Here is a 20,994-nt window from a genome sequence, read left to right on the forward strand (position 1 = left end):
AACTTAATGGTGTACACTTCGCAGTCGAGGCGGATCTCAGTCCATTAATATATTAACAAACGATTGCTGACGCGCTGCAATGTTGAAGGTTCTTACATTTGAATAATGTTCGAAAAAATTTATTCAGATCTAATGCAATGCAAATACAGAAAATACTACTATAATGACATTGCGGTTCCTCATAACTTAGAATAGTTCACAAAGAGTTAATGAGTTTTCATAATATTGTTTATATTGTATCATGTGCGCTTGCAACCGTGTTGTGTTTACAAGCTCATCTTCATATTCTTCCTTGTAGATGCAGTGCCAAATGTAACTGCCCGCAGAAAACGGCCATTGACTTCTCGCAGGAAAACAAGAAGCGTTTCTAGCAATCGGAATAAAGGACAAGTCAGTAGTAATGAGTCCCCAGTAACTGTAGTAGTTACAAGGCAAAGACTCCGTCGTGACTCCACAAAGGAGCAACCACAACAAGTCAGTTCTGGAATGCAAAGGCGTTCCAGTACTGCTCAGAATAGACGAAAAGAAGTACCTGCTAAACCTGCTGTTTCACCAGAGAACAAACGAGTCTCAATGCGACTAAAAATTATAAAGGTTTGTTTCAGTATTGTACTCTGTTGCAAAAGCTGTACTTAAGTATTTTTGCTATTTGTATGAAACACAGCCGATGTAAACATTGGTGTAATGTAGACTAAGGGTAAAATCAGTGCAATATATCTTATATTGTATTAATCTGTTTTCTACCTTTTGAAGTGTTTTGCTATTTACATTACAAATAGTTTTGTTCATTGTTGAGTGTTGACAGTCTTTGTTGAGAACCTTTGCAACATGCAACAAGAGGATGATGCTATGTTATGACACTTTGGTTACTCTCTGTTTTCCAGATTTCCTTTGGTGAACACAGTGTAATTAAAAGCCTCCATTGGACTGCAGCCAAATTATTGTCATATGTAATTATACTACAAACATAAACAAAACTGATCACTTCATTTTACATATCCTTAATCATTGGGAGGCATCAGTTACAACTGTTTTGCTCTAATAGAAATGCTTTTTGTAGAAACACTATTTTATATAGCTCTTCACTATTCTCCATGCCCATTACACACAATTCTCGTCTCAGCATTTTAGCTGTTTTTAATTGCAATGGCCTACCTGTTTTTGTTTGGAAGGTTTGTGGAATGGCACTGCTCCCAACCATCAAGAGCTTTCACCCATTTTTAATAAATTTATTGTAAGGGAAGTGGCCAGGTAAATTGTTCCCAGTGCCCTGATTTGCCTTAATATTCCAACTGTCAGTCTCACTTATGGCACATTTTATGTTCATATGCATATCAGTTCTTAAATGACCCCCATGAATCTAGCTATGATATCTGGCATGCAGCACATTGGACTTAATACTTACTGGTAACTAAAGTACATTGCATCTCCAGATGGCTTGAAAAGACTTAATATGAATACTACCACCCATTCCTTACCAGAATACTAACAGTTTTGATGGAAATTGAGAAAAACCTCAACAATGAATTGTTAGTACATCTCAGAGAACTTTAAATTTTCATCCTTATTAATATGTTCATCATTATATATCAAATGCATCATGTTCAAATAAAACTAACCTTAAAAAGAAGTCACATAATAAAGCTCCCATGATCTTTTGGCACATACTGTTTCTATAGTGAATTATGACTTGAATCTTTTTCAGAGTAAAAATCTTGATAGTGACAGTGATACTCCAGAAATTGAAACAATGCAACAGTTACGCCAGTGGATTACCCACTATGAAGAAGCTGTAACAAATCATTATTCACCAGAGCTTCGTGCAAGGATTGCTAGCATTAGAGTAAATGGTGTGCATTCCGATTTGAGACCTGGCAGTTTAAACACTGGTGCAGTCAGATGCCGTGTGCAGCAGTTGTCACCAAGTGTGAGAGTAAGTAATTTTTTTCCCAGTTCATCATGTATTTTTTAAATTAATTTCTGTTCTACATAATACTGTTGCACATGGGTTAGCAGAGAGAGTGTACAGCTCAGAGGAAAACCTTGCATTACTAATGAAGAAAAGAAGAATAACAAAGGTACAGATGATCTGGTAGGAGTGTAAAAGACACAAAGGGATAGTAGTTTCCAAAAGATAAATTTGAATCCATACAGCATCTATATCAACACATCCAAATTTCAAATATTGGTGACACATAGGGGGTCGAAAATTTCAATTAATGATAATACAAATGATGGTGGGAAATTGGCAGTCTTTAATGACATAATGTGAAATCAGTTATTTTGAGTAAAAATTACATAAATCTGAGGGCAAAAGTTTACTAACATTGGTAACTGAGAGTAATCAGTGTTTAATATTGAAATTGGATTTTTTTCTTTTCTAAAGGCCTTATGTTTTCACATAACATTAGAATGACTATTCATTTTCCACATGAAGAACTTGAGTCCAAGATATGATGTGAAACGAAAATACAGTACTTCAAGTGAAATCCATTCTGGTCATAATTTTATTCATAGGTATCATATTTTCTGACACTTGTACAACAAATAATACCAAAACCTGTCTTCTGAAGAGATGTTTGATGTGTATACTGTATACTTGTGTAATACACAAGTATAAATACAAAAACTGGACAAGTCTGAGTAGGACTCGCACTCTGTGCGTTCCGTACAAGCTTAATTAGTATATACTACTACTACTACTACTACTACTACTACTACTACTACTACTAATAATAATAATAATAATAATAATAATAATAATAAATTATTATTTCATGTGGCATGAAGGCGTGCTGCAAGCCTTTCTATTGGTCACCATTTCAGCGACTTGCATGTTCCAATCCTAATCCATTTATCCAACTGAGGAACAGGGGCCTACAGTTGGAACAGGGACCTACAGTTTAATGTAGAATCCCCATGTCATTGAGAGATGAAGGCTAGGTTAAAACAAAGGCTGAAAAACCTGTGAGCCAACCAAGATTCAATGCAGTGACCTCTCAGTTTCAAGATACATGCTTTACTGCTAGACCACCAGGCCCAACATCTTTACAGATAGTTCATTTATAGGTTTTGATGAGTGAGTTTGGAGGTTTTAAAATACCAAACATAAATGGCCCTACGGGTCTTAACGGACAGACAGGCAACAAATGGCAAAAATAAATGTTTATAAGATTGTTGTTGTTGTTGTGGTCTTCAGTCCTGAGACTGGTTTGATGCAGCTCTCCATGCTACTCTGTCCTGTGCAAGCTTCTTCATCTCCCAGTACCTACTGCAACCTACAGCCTTCTGAATCTGCTTAGTGTATTCATCTCTTGGTCTCCCTCTACGCTTTTTACCCTCCACGCTGCCTTCCAATGCTAAATTTGTGATCCCTTGATGCCTCAAAACATGTCCTACCAACCAATGCCTCAAAACATGTCCTACCAACCAATCCCTTCTTCTAGTCAAGTTGTGCCACAAACTTCTCTTCTCCCCAATCCTATTCAATACCTCCTCATTAGTTACGTGATCTATCCACCTTATTCAGCATTCTTCTGTAACACCACATTTCGAAAGCTTCTATTCTCTTCATGTCCAAACTAGTTATCGTCCATGTTTCACTTCCATACATGGCTACACTCCATACAAATACTTTAAGAAACGACTTCCTGATACATAAATCTATACTCGATGTTAACAAATTTCTCTTCTTCAGAAACGCTTTCCTTGCCATTGCCAGTCTGTATTTGATATCCTCTCTACTTCGACCATCATCAGTTATTTTGCTCCCCAAATAGCAAAACTCCTTTACTACTTTAAGTGTATCATTTCCTAATCTAATTCCCTCAGCATCACCCGATTTAATTTGACTCCATTCAATTATCCTCGTTTTGCTTTTGTTGATGTTCATCTTATATCCTCCTTTCAAGACACTGTCCATTCCGTTCAACTGCACTTCCAGATCCTTTGCTCTCTCTGACAGAATTACAATGTCATCGGCGAACTTCAAAGTTTTTACTGCTTCTCCATGAATTTTAATACCTACTCCGAATTTTTCTTTACTGCTTGCTCAATATACAGATTGAATAACATCGGGGACAGGCTACAACCCTGTCTCACTCCTTTCCCAACCACTGCTTCCCTTTCATGCCCCTCGACTCTTATGACTGCCATCTGGTTTCTGTACAAATTGTAAATAGCCTTTCGCTCCCTGTACTTTACCTCTGCCACCTTCATAATTTGAAAGAGAGTATTCCAGTCAACATTATCAAAAGCTTTCTCCAAGTCTACAAATGCTAGAAACGTAGGTTTCCCTTTTCTTAATCTTTCTTCTAAGATAAGTCGTAAGGTCAGTATTGCCTCACGTGTTCCAACGTTTCTACGGAATCCAAACTGATCCTCCCCGAGGTCCGCATCTACCAGTTTTTCCATTCGTCTGTAAAGAATTCGCGTTAGTATTTTGCAGCTGTGACTTATTAAACTGATAGTTTGGTAATTTTCACATCTGTCAGCACCTGCTTTCTTTGGGATTGGAATTATTATATTCTTCTTGAAGTCTGAGGGTATTTCGCCTGTCACACACATCTTGCTCACCAGCTGGTAGAGTTTTGTCATGACTGGCTCTCCCAAGGTCGTCAGTAGTTCTAACGGAATGTTTTCTACTCCCGGGACCTTGTTTCGACTCAGGTCTTTCAGTGCTCTGTCAAACTCTTCACGCAGTATCGTATCTCCCATTTCATCTTCATCTACATCCTCTTCCCTTTCAATAATATTGTCCTCAAGTGCATCGCCCTTGTATAAACCCTCTATATACTCCTTCCACCTTTCTGCCTTCCCTTCTTTGCTTAGAACTGGGTTGCCATCTGAGCTCTTGATATTCATACACGTGGTTCTCTTCTCTCCAAAGGTCTCTTTAATTTTCCTGTAGACAGTATCTATCTTTCCCCTCATGAGATAAGCCTCTACATCCTTACATTTGTCCTCTAGCCATCCCTGATTAGCCATTTTGCACTTCCTGTCGATGTCATTTTTGAGACGTTTGTATTCCTTTTTGCTTGCTTAATTTACTGCATTTTTGTATTTTCTCCTTTCATCAATTAAATTCAATATTTCTTCTGTTACCCAAGGATTTCTATTAGCCCTCGTCTTTTTACCTTCTTGATCCTCTGCTCCCTTCACTATTTCATCTCTCAGAGCTTTCCATTCTTCTTCTACTGTATTTCTTTTCCCCATTCTTCTCAATCGTTCCCCAATGCTCTCCCTGAAGCTCTCTACAACCTCTGGTTCTTTCAGCTTGTCCAGGTCCCATGTCCTTAAATTCCCACCTTTTTGCAGTTTCTTCAGTTTTAATCTACAGGTCATAACCAATAGATTGTGGTCAGAGTCCACATCTGCCCCTGGAAATGTCCTACAATTTAAAACCTGATTCCTAAATCTCTGTCTTACCATTATGTAATCTACAGTTTTAATCTACAGGTCATAACCAATAGATTGTGGTCAGAGTCCACATCTGCCCCTGGAAATGTCCTACAATTTAAAACCTGATTCCTAAATCTCTGTCTTACCATTATGTAATCTATCTGATACCTTTTATTATCTCCAGGATTCTTCTTTTATGATTCTTGAACCAAGTGTTAGCTATGATTAAGTTATGCTCTGTGCAAAATTCTACCAGACGGCTTCCTCTTTCATTTCTTAGCTTCAATCCATATTCACCCACTATGTTTCCTTCTCTCCCTTTTCCTACTGACGAATTCCAGTCACCCATGACTATTAAATTTTCATCTCCCTTCACTACCTGAATAATTTCTTTTATCTCATCATACATTTCATCAATTTCTTCATCACCTGCAGAGCTAGTTGGCATATAAACTTGTACTACTGTAGTAAGCATGGGCTTTGTGTCTATCTTGGCCACAATAATGCGTTCAAGAGGAGGTGGAGGGGAGAGTGGGGTGGGGCTGGGGTAAGGATGAGGGGGGGGGGGGGAGGAGGAGGAGGAGGAGGAAAGGAAGCAACAGAGGCAAAAGTTGAAGATAGTGACACCGGATGGAGTCTCTCATACTTTTGGTGAGCCACAGTGTAAGACAGGTGATAAAGGGACTTATTATATTCTTGTACCTTCTTTTCTCTCTTGTAAGCAGGGTTTTCTGGTGAGCGAGGGGAGTGGTGGGTCAGCACACAATTTAAGGATCCTTCACCTTTCGAAGAGACGGCCGTGTGAGAACAGCAAGATTTTTGTAGCCTGATACGTTTCATGAGTCAAGAATCCGCCCTGATACCATCCACTCCTACCAGGGGCTCTCCCCATGGGTGCCACCCAGCCACAGAAAGGGCCGTCTGGCATGGCGGGAGTTCCGATGTTCCATGAAGACAAGCAACCACTCCCTGGAATACATGGGGAGGGAACAGCTCTAGTATCAGTAGTGTGATCCCTGTGTTGTCAGGGGGCTCAGCCGTATGGGTACGTAACAGCCCCACCACATGGACTGGCTACATGTGCTGGTGACCTAGCAGGGTCGAAGGGGTCTACAGTGGGGAAGGGAGAGGGAAGAGGAATCCCCACCATAGATGCTAGAGAGGGAGTGCTTCCCCACATGACTCACTCTAAAAACAGGAAATTTTGAAGTGGAGGTCAAACCTCAAGTGGGGACCGAAATGCCAAAAGGGTGAAACAACCAGCAAAAGAAACAAAACTGCAACCACTACAGGAAACAAGGGGAATAGCCAGGTCAACATAAAGCAGAACACAAGAGAGGGGAAGAAGGTGCCAATGGGGAAGGAGTAGGGATAGGGAGGTAGGGGGCAGAGAGAAGGAAAAACAGCTAGGGAATGAAGAATGAGCTGGAATAGCTTGGGGTCCTGTATGCACCATGCACGAACTCACGAAAGAACTGTGAGCTCCGTGGGGGGGGGGGGGGGGGGGGGGGCAGTAATAGCTTCAACAAGAAAGAAGACAGCCTTAAGGTAAACAGATCCTGGCTTCCCACACTGCAGCTAACAACCGTCGCAGGTAACAAGAGGAGAACCGCACCAGAAATGACCGCGGAGAAGCCCTCGGACGTTGGTGCACCAGGTACATATAGTCCGCAGCCACAAGCTCGGCTCCAGTTCATTACTGGCAATGGGTGAAGCTGTGACAATGCTAGCCACGCATGCTGGCCAAACATCAGAAAAATCATCAGACGATCGTCGGCCGAATAACCCGAGACAGAAGCAAATAGGGAGTCTTATCATTCATCAAACCCTATAGTGCACATCATGAAATTTGAGAAGAAGCAAAGTTTCAAAGTAAAAGTGAAGGAAAAAATCCAGCAATAAGTCCCTTTATCACCTGTCTTACACTGTGGCTCACCAAAAGTATGAGAGACTCCATCCGGTGTCACTATCTTCAACTTTTGCCTCTGTTGCTTCCTTTCCTCCTCCTCCTCCTCCTCCTCCTCCTCCCCTCCCCCCTCATCCTTACCCCAGCCCCACCCCACTCTCCCCTCCACCTCCCCTGCCGTTCCCATGTCCTCCCATCAGGGAGTCGCTCACCCATCCCGGCCGAAGAATTGCCCCCCTTCTTCAGCATCTGCCGGTGATTGAGCTCCCTCCCGGGAACCCTCTCCCCAGCATCTCTCGGGCCAGAAGACTGTTACCCCATCTGTACTCCCCATGTCCTGTCCTCCTCCACCTCAGAAAGAGAAGAAACATAAATCTCAAGTGAAGGCATCTCCAGTGCCGCCAGAGGTGCCAACTTCCCTCTCGCAACCTAAGACTGACATCTTATTTATGGATGTCACCCCAACCTTGGCGGTGACAACTACTGACCAAGTGACCTGACCTCCTCCTCGGCTCCTTCATGCCTACCTTGGACTCACGCCACTTGATCATCCAGTGGAACTGTAATGGCTACTATCGTCACCTACCGGAAATGCATCGTCTTGTCTCCTCTTATTCTGCGTTCTGCCTTGTTCTCCAAGAAACACATTTCCATGACGACCACTCTCCCACTTTATGTGGTTATCGGGCATTCTGTCGGAACCATGCTGCTCCTGGGATAGCATCTGCTGGGGTCTGCACTTTGGTTCGCTCTGATGTCCTTAGTGACTGGATCCCTCTACGTACCACCTTGGAAGTGATAGCAGTTAGAGTGCAAACGACTCCGCCAATGACCATTTGTAAAGTCTACCTCCCTCCAGGTACGCCACTAGCTTATGTTGCACTACCTACCTTACTTCAGCAACTCCCGCCCCCCGTTTCTCCTACTTGGGGATTTCAATGCCCACCATCCACTGTGGGGGAGTGTCAATCAGTGGGTCAGGGAATCCTAATCGACCAACTTATCACGGACTTCGATTTGTATTTCCCCAGCGATGGTTCCCCTAACCATTCCTAGTGCTGCTCATGGCACCTTCTCTGCTATCGATCCCACGATCTCCTCCCCTGCCCTCGTGGCTTCCTTACATTGGTCATCCCATGATGGCCTTTGTGACAGTGACCACTTTCCAGTGACACTATCATTCCTCTGCTGCCTCTAGGCAGACATACCCCCACGTTGGCCATTCCGCAGGGCCAATTGGCCTTTATACATGTCTGCTGTGCCTAGACCACAGATTAGAACCGCTTTCTTCCAGGGTCCTGAGGTCTCTGTTGCTCCTATGGTTTACTGGTGTCTTGTATGTGCCATCCTTGCAGAGTTCCAGGGTGCGACCATCCTTTACACTGATAGTTCCAAGACTACTGATAAGGTGGGATACGCTTTTACATCTCCTACCAGCTTTGAGCACCATTTGTTGCCAGGATCATGTAGTGTATTTACAGCAGAGCAGGGCTATCCTTTTTGTTTCTCAGGCCTCTCTCCATAGTGTTTTAATTTTTTCAGACTCCATGATCAGCCTCGAGGCTGTGAATCAATGCTACTCTCGTCACCCCCTTGGTCTCTGCCATCGATGATCTCTCTGTCCTTGAGCGTGCCGCCTGTTCAGTCGTCTTTCTCTTGGTCTCAAGTCATGAGGGAATCCCAGGGAATGAATTGGCTGACTGTTTGGCTAGAGAAGCAGATACTTAACCCCCTTTTCCTTTCACGATTCCAGCTGCAGATGTGTGGATCTATGTCAAATCTCTCTTTGCCCAACAGTGGAATTCCATCTGGAGCACTATTGCTCATAGTAATGAACTCCGCACAGTCAAGGAATCTACTGCAGTTTGGGGCACTTCTTTCCACCCCTCTATGAAGGAGTGCACTGTTTTATGGCATTTATGCATTGGCCGTACCCATTGTTTCCTCCTACGTAACGACCCGCCCCCACAATGTGGTTGTGGCGCCAGAATGACGATATCTCACATATTGGTTGCATGTCCCCTACTTTCGGCCCTTCGTGCTAAGTATAGTCTTCCTGTTTCCTTAAATTTAATATTAGTGGACAATCAATGGATGGTAAACCTGGTCCTTGGTTTCCTCTGTGAAAGTGGTTTTTATTTCCAGATATAAGATTCTCCTTTCGTCTTGGAGCAGGGGTGGGTTGGTTGTGATTGGGACTCCTTTTGCAGCTTTCATGGTCTGTGACCCCATGACCGCCCCTCTTTTTCCAGTTTTTAGATTTGATCTCACCCTTTATACTTGTACTGTGTGTGTTTAATGTTCATTCTTTTATAATTTGACTCCTCTGACTGAATCCGTTCATTTTTAGCAGACTCTTTCTTATGTAACTCCCTTTGGAATCGCGGCACTGATGACCTCGTTGTTTGGTTCCATACTCTTTCAGTCAATCAAGCTATTACCATGTTTGTGTATTTCTACAGCTTCTCTCAACAAACAGGTGTGATAGTGCCTCTCTACAGCCAGAACTTCCGTGTCGGTCTCACTCAGCGCGTGCTCTGCCATGGCCGATTGCTCTCCCTACCCCAACCTGGACTATCGCTTGTGTTCTTTGATTCTGGTGTTGATTGATGGTCCAGTCATTCCGACATAAACTTTTCCGCATGTGCAAGGTAAGCAGTATATTCCCAACATTTCAAGTGGGTCCCTTTTATCCTTTGCTGATCTAAGACATTCTTTGATCTTCCTTGTCAGTTTGAAAATTGTCTTTACACCATGTTTGTGCAATATACTGCTGATTCTGTCCTCCACTCTGGGAATGTATGGCAGATAGGCCGTACTTGACATTTCTTTTTATAATTCTTTACTTCGCTGAGTGTTTGGCTCTGTTACAATTCTAATACAATTTGTGGAGTACCCATTGCTCCTCGGAACACTTCCAAGGTGTTGCATTTTGCATTTGAGGTGCTGCAGCTCACATATTTGCCCTGCTCGCATTACGTGGGCATGAATCGTGCCTCTTTTCTGGATTGGGTGTTGGTATGATAGTTTCTGCAGGTATTGGTCTGTGTGTGTGTGTGTGTGTGTGTGTGTGTGTGTGTGTGTGTGTGTGTGTGTGTTTCTGGTACATGCTATGTCCCAGGATTGCACCATCCCTTGTGACCAGTTCATGTAGAAATGGTAGTTTTTTGTCCTTTTCTACTTCCATGGTAAATTTTATGTTGGCATAGAGACTGTTCAACTGTCATCGGAAGTCACTTAGCTGTTCTTCACCGTGGCTCCACACTACCAAAGTATCATCAAAGTGTCTGCACCACACTTTAGGTTTACAGGTCGCCAAGTCCAATCCCTGTGCTTTGAAATGTTCCATGAAGAAGCTGACCACCACTGGACTAAGAGGACTGCCCATAGCAATGCCTTCCAGCTGTTCGTAGAGATTGCCATTCCAAGTGAACTAGCTCGTGGCGAGACATGCAGGTAGAAAGAGGAGAACCGCACCGGAAATGACTGTGGAGAAGCCCTCGGGTTTTGGCACACCAGGTACATATAGTCTGCAGCCACGAGCTCGGCTCCAGTTCACCACCGGCAATGGAGGGTGAATCTTTGACAATGCCAGCCACTAGTGCTGGCAAAACATCAGAAAATCATCAGACAAATGTCGGCTGAAGAACCCGAGACAGAAGCAAATAGTCACTCTATCAACTTGTGGCCATGAAAGCCGTAACAATTTCGATGAGTGAGTTTGCAAGTATAGAAATATGTGACAAATCGCTTGACTGCATCGAATCAAGCAGTCTGCATACGGACCACACTTTCAAACGTCAAAATTTAGCATACCGAGTTCAATATCAGAAACAATGCAACTTGTGCATGCCCTGTGTGTACTTCAGTGTAGTGTATGCAGTCACAGCACACTCCAGTGGCAGTTGTTTGCCATATCTGGCTCTCGAATCACACTACAGAATGGAAGGGTGTAAACTTCCTACATTAGCTCTGTTAAAATGAACATTTCCTCCCTTGCCTATATGCTAGTCACATCTTTGTCTGTAGCGTACATAAATAAAAGCATCGATGTCATGAACATGTTGCAAGGCAAAAAAGGAAAGTACCGTGTCCAATCAGTAATGACATTGGCTTATAAAAGTTCCATTAAAAATAGTGTGATACAAATTTGCAATAGTTCTCCACATAAGATAAAAATAATTTCATTGTTCTCGCTTTTTAGTAAAACCTTAAGGTCATTTGTACTTGATCACTGTTCTTATTCAGTAGCAGAATATTTACAACATGTGCAGTAGAAGTCTTGAAACAAGGAAGTGCACAATACCTTCCTGCAAGAAGCACAAGCTGTCTTTGAGATAAAGCCAATTTAACAAACTCATTCCTCTGAGAGGGCACACTTACATTTACATAGCTTCGAATATTATAGACTATATTTACATTAAACTAATAAGAAAGTATCAGAACCTATTAGACAATGTAAAGGTGAGTAAATAAATGTTTGGTTCTAGTCAGACATAAACAGCAACACATCACCCATTACCTTACAACCCTGCATTTCTGGGAGTTATGCTACACAAACAATGGATGAGGTAGAACTGTACTTTGCATCTTACAATCTCCTGAAAGCTTTAATTATAGGTATGTCACTAACTGATATTTAATTATAACAAATTGTACCAAGAGCAATGCATTTTTGATGGGTCCTCAAGCAAACTGTACAATTAACAACAGGTTTTTTGAGAGATTGAAACAGTGTATACCCATAATTATGGACTTAACTGCAAGCCAAAATGGCATCTCTCGAGTGTATGAAGAGAGATGGCACCATGTGACATAGGTCGCATTCGTCCATCTCATTGGTCTATGTTCAGACACACATCCAGAATATCGTACATGCTAGATATTACTCTACATGTTAAGAAATACTCCCAAACATGCTTTTTCCACACTATGACATCAGAAACTCAGCATGCTCACTGTTGACATTCGAATGCACAATCCATGTGCCTATAGCTTTATAAGCTTAAATTTTTCACACTGAGGAACCGTAGGCCTTAGTATGTGACATAACTTTCACCCGTTCGTAAGAAAAAGGGTCAGGCAGGCAGACAAGAAGGGTTCCAGTTTTACCATTTGAAGCATGGAACTGAGGCATGGTTTCTATCAGCCAACCATAGCATGGGGTAGGTGATGTCATGTGGACATCACTGCTGTTGCATATGACAGATGGAAAAATTTTAATCGAGTAGTAGTATTTATAACTCATTATGGAGTCATGTTCATTGGCTTTGCTAGCAGGCAAACCAAGTATCATCTTTTAGCCTAACATAGACCTTGGACTCATCACAAACTTTATTTTGCAAAATGTTATAACTAATATTTAAATTTTGACATAGATATTCTGTGTGTGCCATTTTAATGGCAGAAACACATTTGCTTGTCATCATTTGTTGTGCAGTGTGACTGGCCTACAGACTGGCTTATAGATGCAAACCAAGCTGGCACCATATGTTTGTGAAGCTGAAATGCCATTTTTTGTATTTTTTTATTTGTCCTTGTGTGTTATATAATTATGTGGTTTAATTGATGCACCACATTAAAGATATCTCCAAAGCATGCCTTTTTGTGGCAGATCATTGCACAAAAGTATCAGGAAGTTTGGCACCAGCAGATTAAACTGGTACCTCTGTCAGAAGTTAAAACAGGGTAATGATGGAAAAGGAATTTTGTACTGATTAAAGTAGCAACCTTTTCAGGAACATGAACATATCAATACCTTAGGCAGAGGTGAAAGGCTCTTTGAAATGCTGTAGTCCATGCCTTTGTGGAGGATGATATTGATGGACTCTTTATCAATGCTGACATGTCAAAGGGTCTATAAAGTAGATGTTTTGAGTGGATGCAAATGAATACCCTCATAATTTAGTAATTTTCCATTCCAGCAGGAATTGTGAGCATTGTCAGATGTCTGCAAGCAACAGAACATAATTTGCTGCTCTAGAGGTGAAGGCAGTTGTGCTTCCATGTTCTAATACTGAATGTTGGAGACCATTTTCACACACACTGTGGTGAACTATTGTCAGTTAAGTGGCGTAATATCTCGGAAGAGAACTGGTATTATTGCAATGTTCCCTTTCGAAAAACTTAAAATGGTCTAGAGTTAGTGGTTTTTTATAAATGTGATGAATGTTAGGTTTTTTTCCAACAGAAGAAATAAATGTGATATGTGATGTCAGTGAATATAATATAATCGGTAGTTATATTTTCATTTTGAACATAACACTTGAGATGTACATACAATTTATTTCAAGTGGCATTAATATGAACATCCACTAATAATGTAGATTCTTAAATTAGGTATGTATTTATTTTGTAGTAGATTGCACGTCCACTATTCCATTATATACCTGATGTGACCTTAAGATTTCAAACAAAATCTTTAAGTAACTTTCATTATTGTTCAGTACAAAACATGTCGTCAATGCACAGAAATACTGCACTTTCTCAGTGCTGCTACCTTCAATCTAGACAGAAACAATACAGCTACATTTTGAAAACACATGTCTAGTTATCAGAATCGAGGTATTTGTTCTGTTGCTTCAAGTGAGATGCATCAGTTGCATCAAAAGGTTTTTCTAAAAATGATGTCAAAATTAAGATGAGCAGTGTTCTCGTATTGGGCTTTGCTGGATTATTTGGTGGAGGCTATCCCCCCCACAAATCCTATTATATCACTGCAAATAAGAGAGGTGCTTCTGACTTCCAGTACATGTTAGTAAAGCTGGGGATAATTTCTAAAGGACAAACCAGATACAAGAACTTTAACCATATGAAGAAAGCTGATAAATTAAATATAAGTACAGCAGTCACTATGGAAAAGGGCAGATACTTTTAAGCAGTTTTATGTAGTGGCTGAAGGCATATGTTATGTTACATCAGAACAAAATAGTCAATTTGAAATAGATTGATCACAATTCATCTTTGATTTATGAAAAGAGCAACAAGTTGAACAGAATTATATGGTTAGTGAAAAACAAGCTGTCTGAAAATAACGCTGAAATTGGTAAAAAATAACACGGACTTTGGCCATAAAAGCAAACAATATTTTCCTGACCATTATGCTACATCATTCATCTTTAAATATTTGTTTGTAGTTATTTAATACAATTTTAATGAAAAAGATATATATGTTACAAACTTTCTCTATTTTGTTTTCCAAGTTACACTTTGTGTGTTAAAGTGCAGCAATAGATGGTTTCTTTAATAGCGGAATTAGCAACAGTAAGAACTGTAGTAACAGAAAATCGAAGGAGCGTATTACAGCAAATCTACATTCTTACTGAACAGACATTTTAGACTTAATTTGCTGTGATCAGCAAGTTACATGCATGGCTGATGATCCTCAGAAACATCCATCAAAATTAACTGAAAATATCTGTTATGCTTAAATATATCTTGTTAAACCTGTAATGACATAAAGTTCTCTTCTACCATTATACATGCATTAATGTGTATGTTCACAAGAGACACTGTAATTAAAATTTTCACTAAAACTCAGTGAAGCACTCAAAATAACAGTGCCTATGTCCATAATTGAAAAGTATAAATCTATCCACTTAAAATTGCATTATGGTGTCTGCAGTCTGTTCTGGGGCTGTGTTGTATAAGGATTAAGAGGTAACTGCAGTTTAACGTGATCTAACTAGAAGTAAACATATGAACATAGAGATAGGACATTGTAACATATTCTGCATATTCACAAACAACTTTCGGAAAGGTGGTACTGTGATTAACACTCTGGATTGATGTCCAGAATATGTGGTATTTCAAGCCCTCTCCATCCATCTTCATTTGGGTTTATTGTGGTTTCTGTAAAACACTTCAGGTAAAAATGGTGGGACATTTCTTGAGATAGGTCATGGTCACTTTAATACACTGTCCTGCAGCTGAGCTAATGCATCAAAGGTATTGACATCAATTAGATGTTAAACTATACCTTGTATTCTTCCATGCTTACCTTCTCTTTTAAGAAAAATCTCTTTATATAATTTGTGTGAATTTCCTGTGAACATGCTGAACATCTTCAATGCATTAGTGAACAGTGATCTTTCTTCACTGATTCGTATGTTCTTCCTCTCTTCTCTCATGTCTCCGAAACAACCAACTAATACACTTCATGAAAAAGGTACATATTTTTAATTGAGATTGTCCACATTTAAGACTAACCAATTTTAGATAAATACAAGCTATAAAGTAGTTCAGTATGAAACTGCAATACTGCATTCTTTTTAGTTTTTTCAGTATTCTTCTAACTCTTGTGCACTAGTGAGAGAGAAGGGGAAAATGAAGAAATAAAATGAGAAAAATATTTCAACTTCTGTATGTATATTTCAGTTTTTACTTCATGTCATGTGTGCTATTTACCAAAGCTCCCCCTGAAACATATTTAGCTCTCGATGATTGCCCCCAAATGAACATTCTGTTTCAACATATGATAAAGTAAAGGATGAAAGATCATCATTGTCACATGCAACTGAAAAAAATATGTTAATCTACTTAAAACACCTATATCCATTCAAACAAATTGTGATTAGTAAAAAAGATAATTACATCAAGAATGTCACAAACATCAAGCTTCAGAGATAGGTTCTCAATTATCTTAATGCTGTACAAAAACAGTTAGACCAGCATTTGTATTTAAATTGCCTGACACATTTAAGTCTCGTTCTGGGAGTGAGTAGGAGACTGATAACTAAATGTTTAATTTCCTTAAACCCATAATCAGCAGCAGTTTTGCAGTAATTCTCATAACAGTTAGAGAACTAGTCACAAAAGGCAAGATTCCCAGTTTGAGTGCCATTACAGCTCAAAGTTTAATCTACCAGTAATTTTCAAAGCAGCGCCCAATCCATTTCGGAGTGGAAGAGTTATTTTGGAAGCAATTACATTCTTGAAAATAAATTATTGAAAAATTAATACATTAAAGGAAAAAAGATGTATGAACATTATAATACAAGGATACCACCAAATGTACATCAATACCGTCAACTGCAAATTCACGGTTTTGTCAGTTTGTTAACTCCCAGGAAGACAGTGTGGAATATCTGGTTGCAAGGTGGCATGAGCTGCACTTCTCTGAAAAAGAGCATTGTGGTTGATGTCAGAGGGAACCAGCATCTTATGTACGAAGTTGTAGAGATATTTAAAATTCCTAAAACCTTAAAGTCATTTGTGTACCATCAGTGATTACTAGGAAGAATTTCTGGAAGCAACTGCCCTACTTCAGTTCTTGAAGTGGTGTCAGAATTTATTGTAGGATGTACCAGGCAGTTTGAATGTTCTCTGTTTCGACATATCACATTTTCTCCATTAATATCACTCCTTAGGTACATTTCCGATTGTCTAGTTAGTCACTTGGCTGTAGACAACGGAAAACATTTTGCGTAATCCATTGTTTCTGGAAATTTGTGGTAAGTTCTTATGGCACCAAACTGCTGAGTTCATCGGTCCCTAAGCCTACACACTACTTAATCTAACTGAAACTGACTTAAGCTGCGGACAACACACACACCCATGAGCGAGGGAGGACTTGAACCTCCAACGGGGGGAGCCGCGCGGATCGTGACAAGATGCCTCAGACCACATGGCTACCCCTCACGGCTCCATTGCTTCTCAGGCAGACTACTACCGAACAAAATATCGTGATAAAAATATATCTTCAGTTCATTGTGTCTACATTTCCAATATATTGTACACTTGTTACAATCTTCATATAACTTTAAGCCCTTACAACGAAGTACCATCTAAATTAGGTGGGCAAATTATCTTAGTGATCCTGACAAGCTTTAAGAGTTTTCTACAGAAAAATGAAAACTGACGTAGTGATAAAAAGAAGTTTAATGAAAGAAATTTATTAATAAAAGAATTCCAAAATGAGCCTGGGATCTTTGAGATTTTTGTGAATAAAGCCACGTAGATTACTCATTGTACTTCTTTATTTATAACAATGTTTTTTGCTACTCCAGTCATCGGATTAAAACTTTAAACTTGTAAAAGAAATTTCATTGTCAGTTGCAATAAAAGCCAAATAGTGTGTCAACTGTTAACTTCTGGAAATTTTGATCTGGTGACAACCGAAACGTCATTATAAACAAACAAATACACTTCTGAACCAAAACATAATGACCATTGGCTTGATTACTTGTTGGTCCACGTTTCTGTATAGTATGGATTCAGTACACCCTTCATATGTTTCCAGAGGTATGTGGCACCTGAGGACTGTGCACTGGTTATACAGTTCCCATAAATTATGGACTGATGTGTTCCATAGAGTTCAGGAAGATGTATTTGGTGGCCAAGACATCAATGTGAGTTCACTGTCGTGCTCCTCAAACCATTTTGCAGGATTCTGGCCTTATGACAGGGACAGTTATTCTGCTGGAAGTTTCCATCACTGTTGTTGAAGACATCAAACATGAAGGAATTCAGGTGGTCCACAATAATGGTCGCATATTCTACAACTATCATCATGCCTTCGATAACTGCTATAGACCCCATAGAGGCCTAGCCCCCATAGGATAATATTGTCCCCAGAGACCCACATCTGTGGTGAGGTGTATGTTTTGAGCAGCAATTCACCTCGATGATGGTGTGTCAGGACATGACCATTGGCGTGATGTAACGAGAAACATGATTCACATGACCAGGTGACGTGTTTCCAATGATATGTGGTGCACTCTTGATTATCCTGTGTCTGTTACAGTCATAACTGATGATTTTGTTGGGTCAACAAAGGAACATGTACAGGATACCCGGTGCAGAACTCTACACTCTACAGTGTGTGTTGAACAGTGTGCATCAAAACACTTTTGTGTGCGCCATCATTACACTCTTTTCATCAGATCTGCCACAGATTGCCATCTATCCAGTCTTACAGAGCAGGCAAGCCTGTGATTTTTCATGTTCCATAATGATGCATGGATGTCCAACACCTTATTGGATACTCGTGGTTTCACTTCCTTCCACCATGTACCCTAGGTGCTCACGACAGTAACATGTGAAGAGCTGACCAGCTTTGCTGTTTCCAAGATGCTTCTTCCCAGGTGCCAGCCCATAACACACTACCCTTCGTCAAAATCACTAGTCAGTGTATTCCCTGTTGTTGCCCTGTGTTATTGATAATAATTACCCATTTTTGTCTGTTCTGCTTGTATACATTCCTTCTTGCAGCATGTGACTGCAATACCACCAGGTGGCATTCAGTCTTGTGGTGGATAGTGTACTTAATATTTTGGGTCATCAGTTTATATTAAGGGATTTAAATATCTATGAGGGTTGTTTCAAAAGTAAGGTTCCCAACTCTGTACCCTTACCATGGATGGTGCAATGCAAAATCTGGCAACACCACTATGTTCACCGGATCCCCCACCACCGATTCCAACAACCAGCATGGATCTGCAATCAATACCAGCCAGACAGCCATAAGCGATGGAGCCTGTCATTGCCGTCACCACCAGGTGTGAAATTTGTGCGGCCATCCAGGAGGCCGTCAATCTCCGATGAAGTTGTGGCGAAAGTTGAGCAAATCCTGCTCAAAGATCGATGAATCACCATCCGGCAACTGGCTGCTCAAATTCCTCAGGCTTCTAAAGCTTCAATTGACAGGATATTGAATGAAAAGCTAGGCTACCACAAGGTGTGCACGCGCTGGGGCCGCACATGCTTTCAGAAGTCCACAAACAGCAGTGTGTCAACTGTGCTGGGAAGTTCTGGAGTGAATGCGTCGAGAATAAGGAAGACTTCCTTGATTAAATGATTCTTATGGGGATGAATCGTGATGCCATTATGTTACTACGGAAACAAAATAACAATCGCGCCAGGGAAACACACCAGATCGCCACTACCAAAGAAGTTTAAGCAGCAGCTGTCAGCAGGAAAAATCATGGCATCGGTGTTTTGGGACCGGCATGGTGTACTGCCCATTGATTTTATGCCTAGAGGGACCAACATAAACTCGACAGGTTGTTGTGAGACCTTGAAAGAGCTCAGGCGCACAGTCCAAAATTATGTAGGGGAAAACTCAGCAAAGGCATAAGGCCGCACCACGACAATGCCTGTCCACATGTGTCACAACAAACGAAGGAGTTAATCGACAAATTTGGCTGGTATGTCATTGACCACCCCCTTACAGCCCCAGTTTGGCACCCAGTGATTTCCATCTGTTTCCGAACTTGAAGGAGCACCTAGGCAGTCTACAATTCCAGGCGGACGAGGAGCTGCAAGAAGTAGTTTCCAAGTTTCTCAACGGGTTGATGGCGGACTTCTTTGAAGTGGGAATCCAAAAGTGGATTACTCAACAGAAAAAAATGCATAGGACAAAATGGGGACTATCTGGAAAAATAGCTTAAAGATCAACATTTCCCATGACGGAATCCTTTTTCTCGAGTAAAAAGTTCCTTGTATCTTAAAAAAAAAGGAACCTTCTTTTTGATACAACCCTCGTATTTTTACAAATGTTAAAGAATGACATCATGGAAACATCTAAAGCTGTTGCAATGTTACTGATCAAGTATTAATTGAAGACTCCTCATTCCAATGAGCCAGCACTGCTTTTTCCAGGTTGTTGTACATACTGTGTGTTGTCTTCCCTAGTTATCATATTGTGGTATCACTTGCCGTTTTCCCCTTAACTGTCAGAACAGTCTTGGAAATATGTTATGTTCCAAATTTCTTCTACATGGATACTTGGCCCAATTTAACCTATCAGCTTCTGTATTGTTTCCATTTACCTGACTGCACATAAATTTCATGTCTGCTAAGCCATTAACTGGTTAAAATGCTAAGGCTGATTGATTGTACACTTCAGTTTGTAAATATGCATTGAAGTACTATGCACTTCTGTTTCAGGAATTATCATGTCAGGGAACTCATCATCCTATCTGCAGGTTGTTTGAATATGTTGTGTTCTTTCAAAGTTAAGGGAGAGCACCTTTTCAAATAATTAATTAATACTTATTATACAAAAAGGCACTCTTAACAGGGTTCATTATAAAATTATTGCAAATGCAAACTGTACCAGCTGTGTTAGATGTTTGGTGAGTGAAACGTTGTATATATCAACACTACGGAGTAGTCGCTGAAGCACCTTTTATTCTTCATGTTTTTCTGCCATTATTAACACATATCATTAAACTGAACATCACACTGCAGTAATTTGGGGCCTCTCCATCGAGTGGGTAAATAAAATTCATGCTAGAAAAATATTTTGTAAAGAGAAACAAATGGACATTTTTCGTTAATGCTCAGAGTTGATTGAAACTCATGAATACCAGTATTTGTTTGCACTGACTCGATCTACATAATACATAGTGAAATTCCAGAGAGAATGCTCCAGATGACTTGTATTAGGAATAGCAGCAGATTTTAATTATTCAGTACAGTGTTGTGTATTCTTGTCATTTAGTACATACAAGTTATATTTGTTAAGTAAACAGTACTCTGACACCTATGATAAAATACACATTTTCACCCTCCAGAACTTAAAATAATAAAGAATACTGCACTGCACCTAGATCTTTAATTTGGCTTCCTGTTAAACTCATCAAACCAAACCAAACTAGAAACTTGACCCAGTAAGTGTTTGTATAGCAAGGCAGATACATTTAAGGAGGAAGACAACTGGAAATAACCCCCCCCCCCCCCCCCCC

At 40.4% G+C, this 20,994-nt stretch overlaps 1 protein-coding gene across 4 annotated transcripts in view; it reads left to right on the forward strand.

Moving 5' to 3' along the window:
* Positions 1 to 20,994, forward strand: part of LOC126297385 (uncharacterized) — a 305,076-nt gene that overhangs the window by 193,398 nt on the left and 90,684 nt on the right. For all 4 annotated transcript variants that reach the window (XM_049988116.1, XM_049988117.1, XM_049988118.1 and 1 more), the window contains 2 exons: positions 299 to 594; positions 1,706 to 1,933. In XM_049988116.1, the coding sequence (XP_049844073.1) occupies positions 299 to 594; positions 1,706 to 1,933 (524 nt within the window). The remainder of the gene's footprint in view (positions 1 to 298; positions 595 to 1,705; positions 1,934 to 20,994) is intronic.

Source organism: Schistocerca gregaria, chromosome X (assembly GCF_023897955.1).
Source record: "Schistocerca gregaria isolate iqSchGreg1 chromosome X, iqSchGreg1.2, whole genome shotgun sequence".
NCBI classification, from domain to species: Eukaryota; Metazoa; Arthropoda; class Insecta; order Orthoptera; family Acrididae; genus Schistocerca; species Schistocerca gregaria.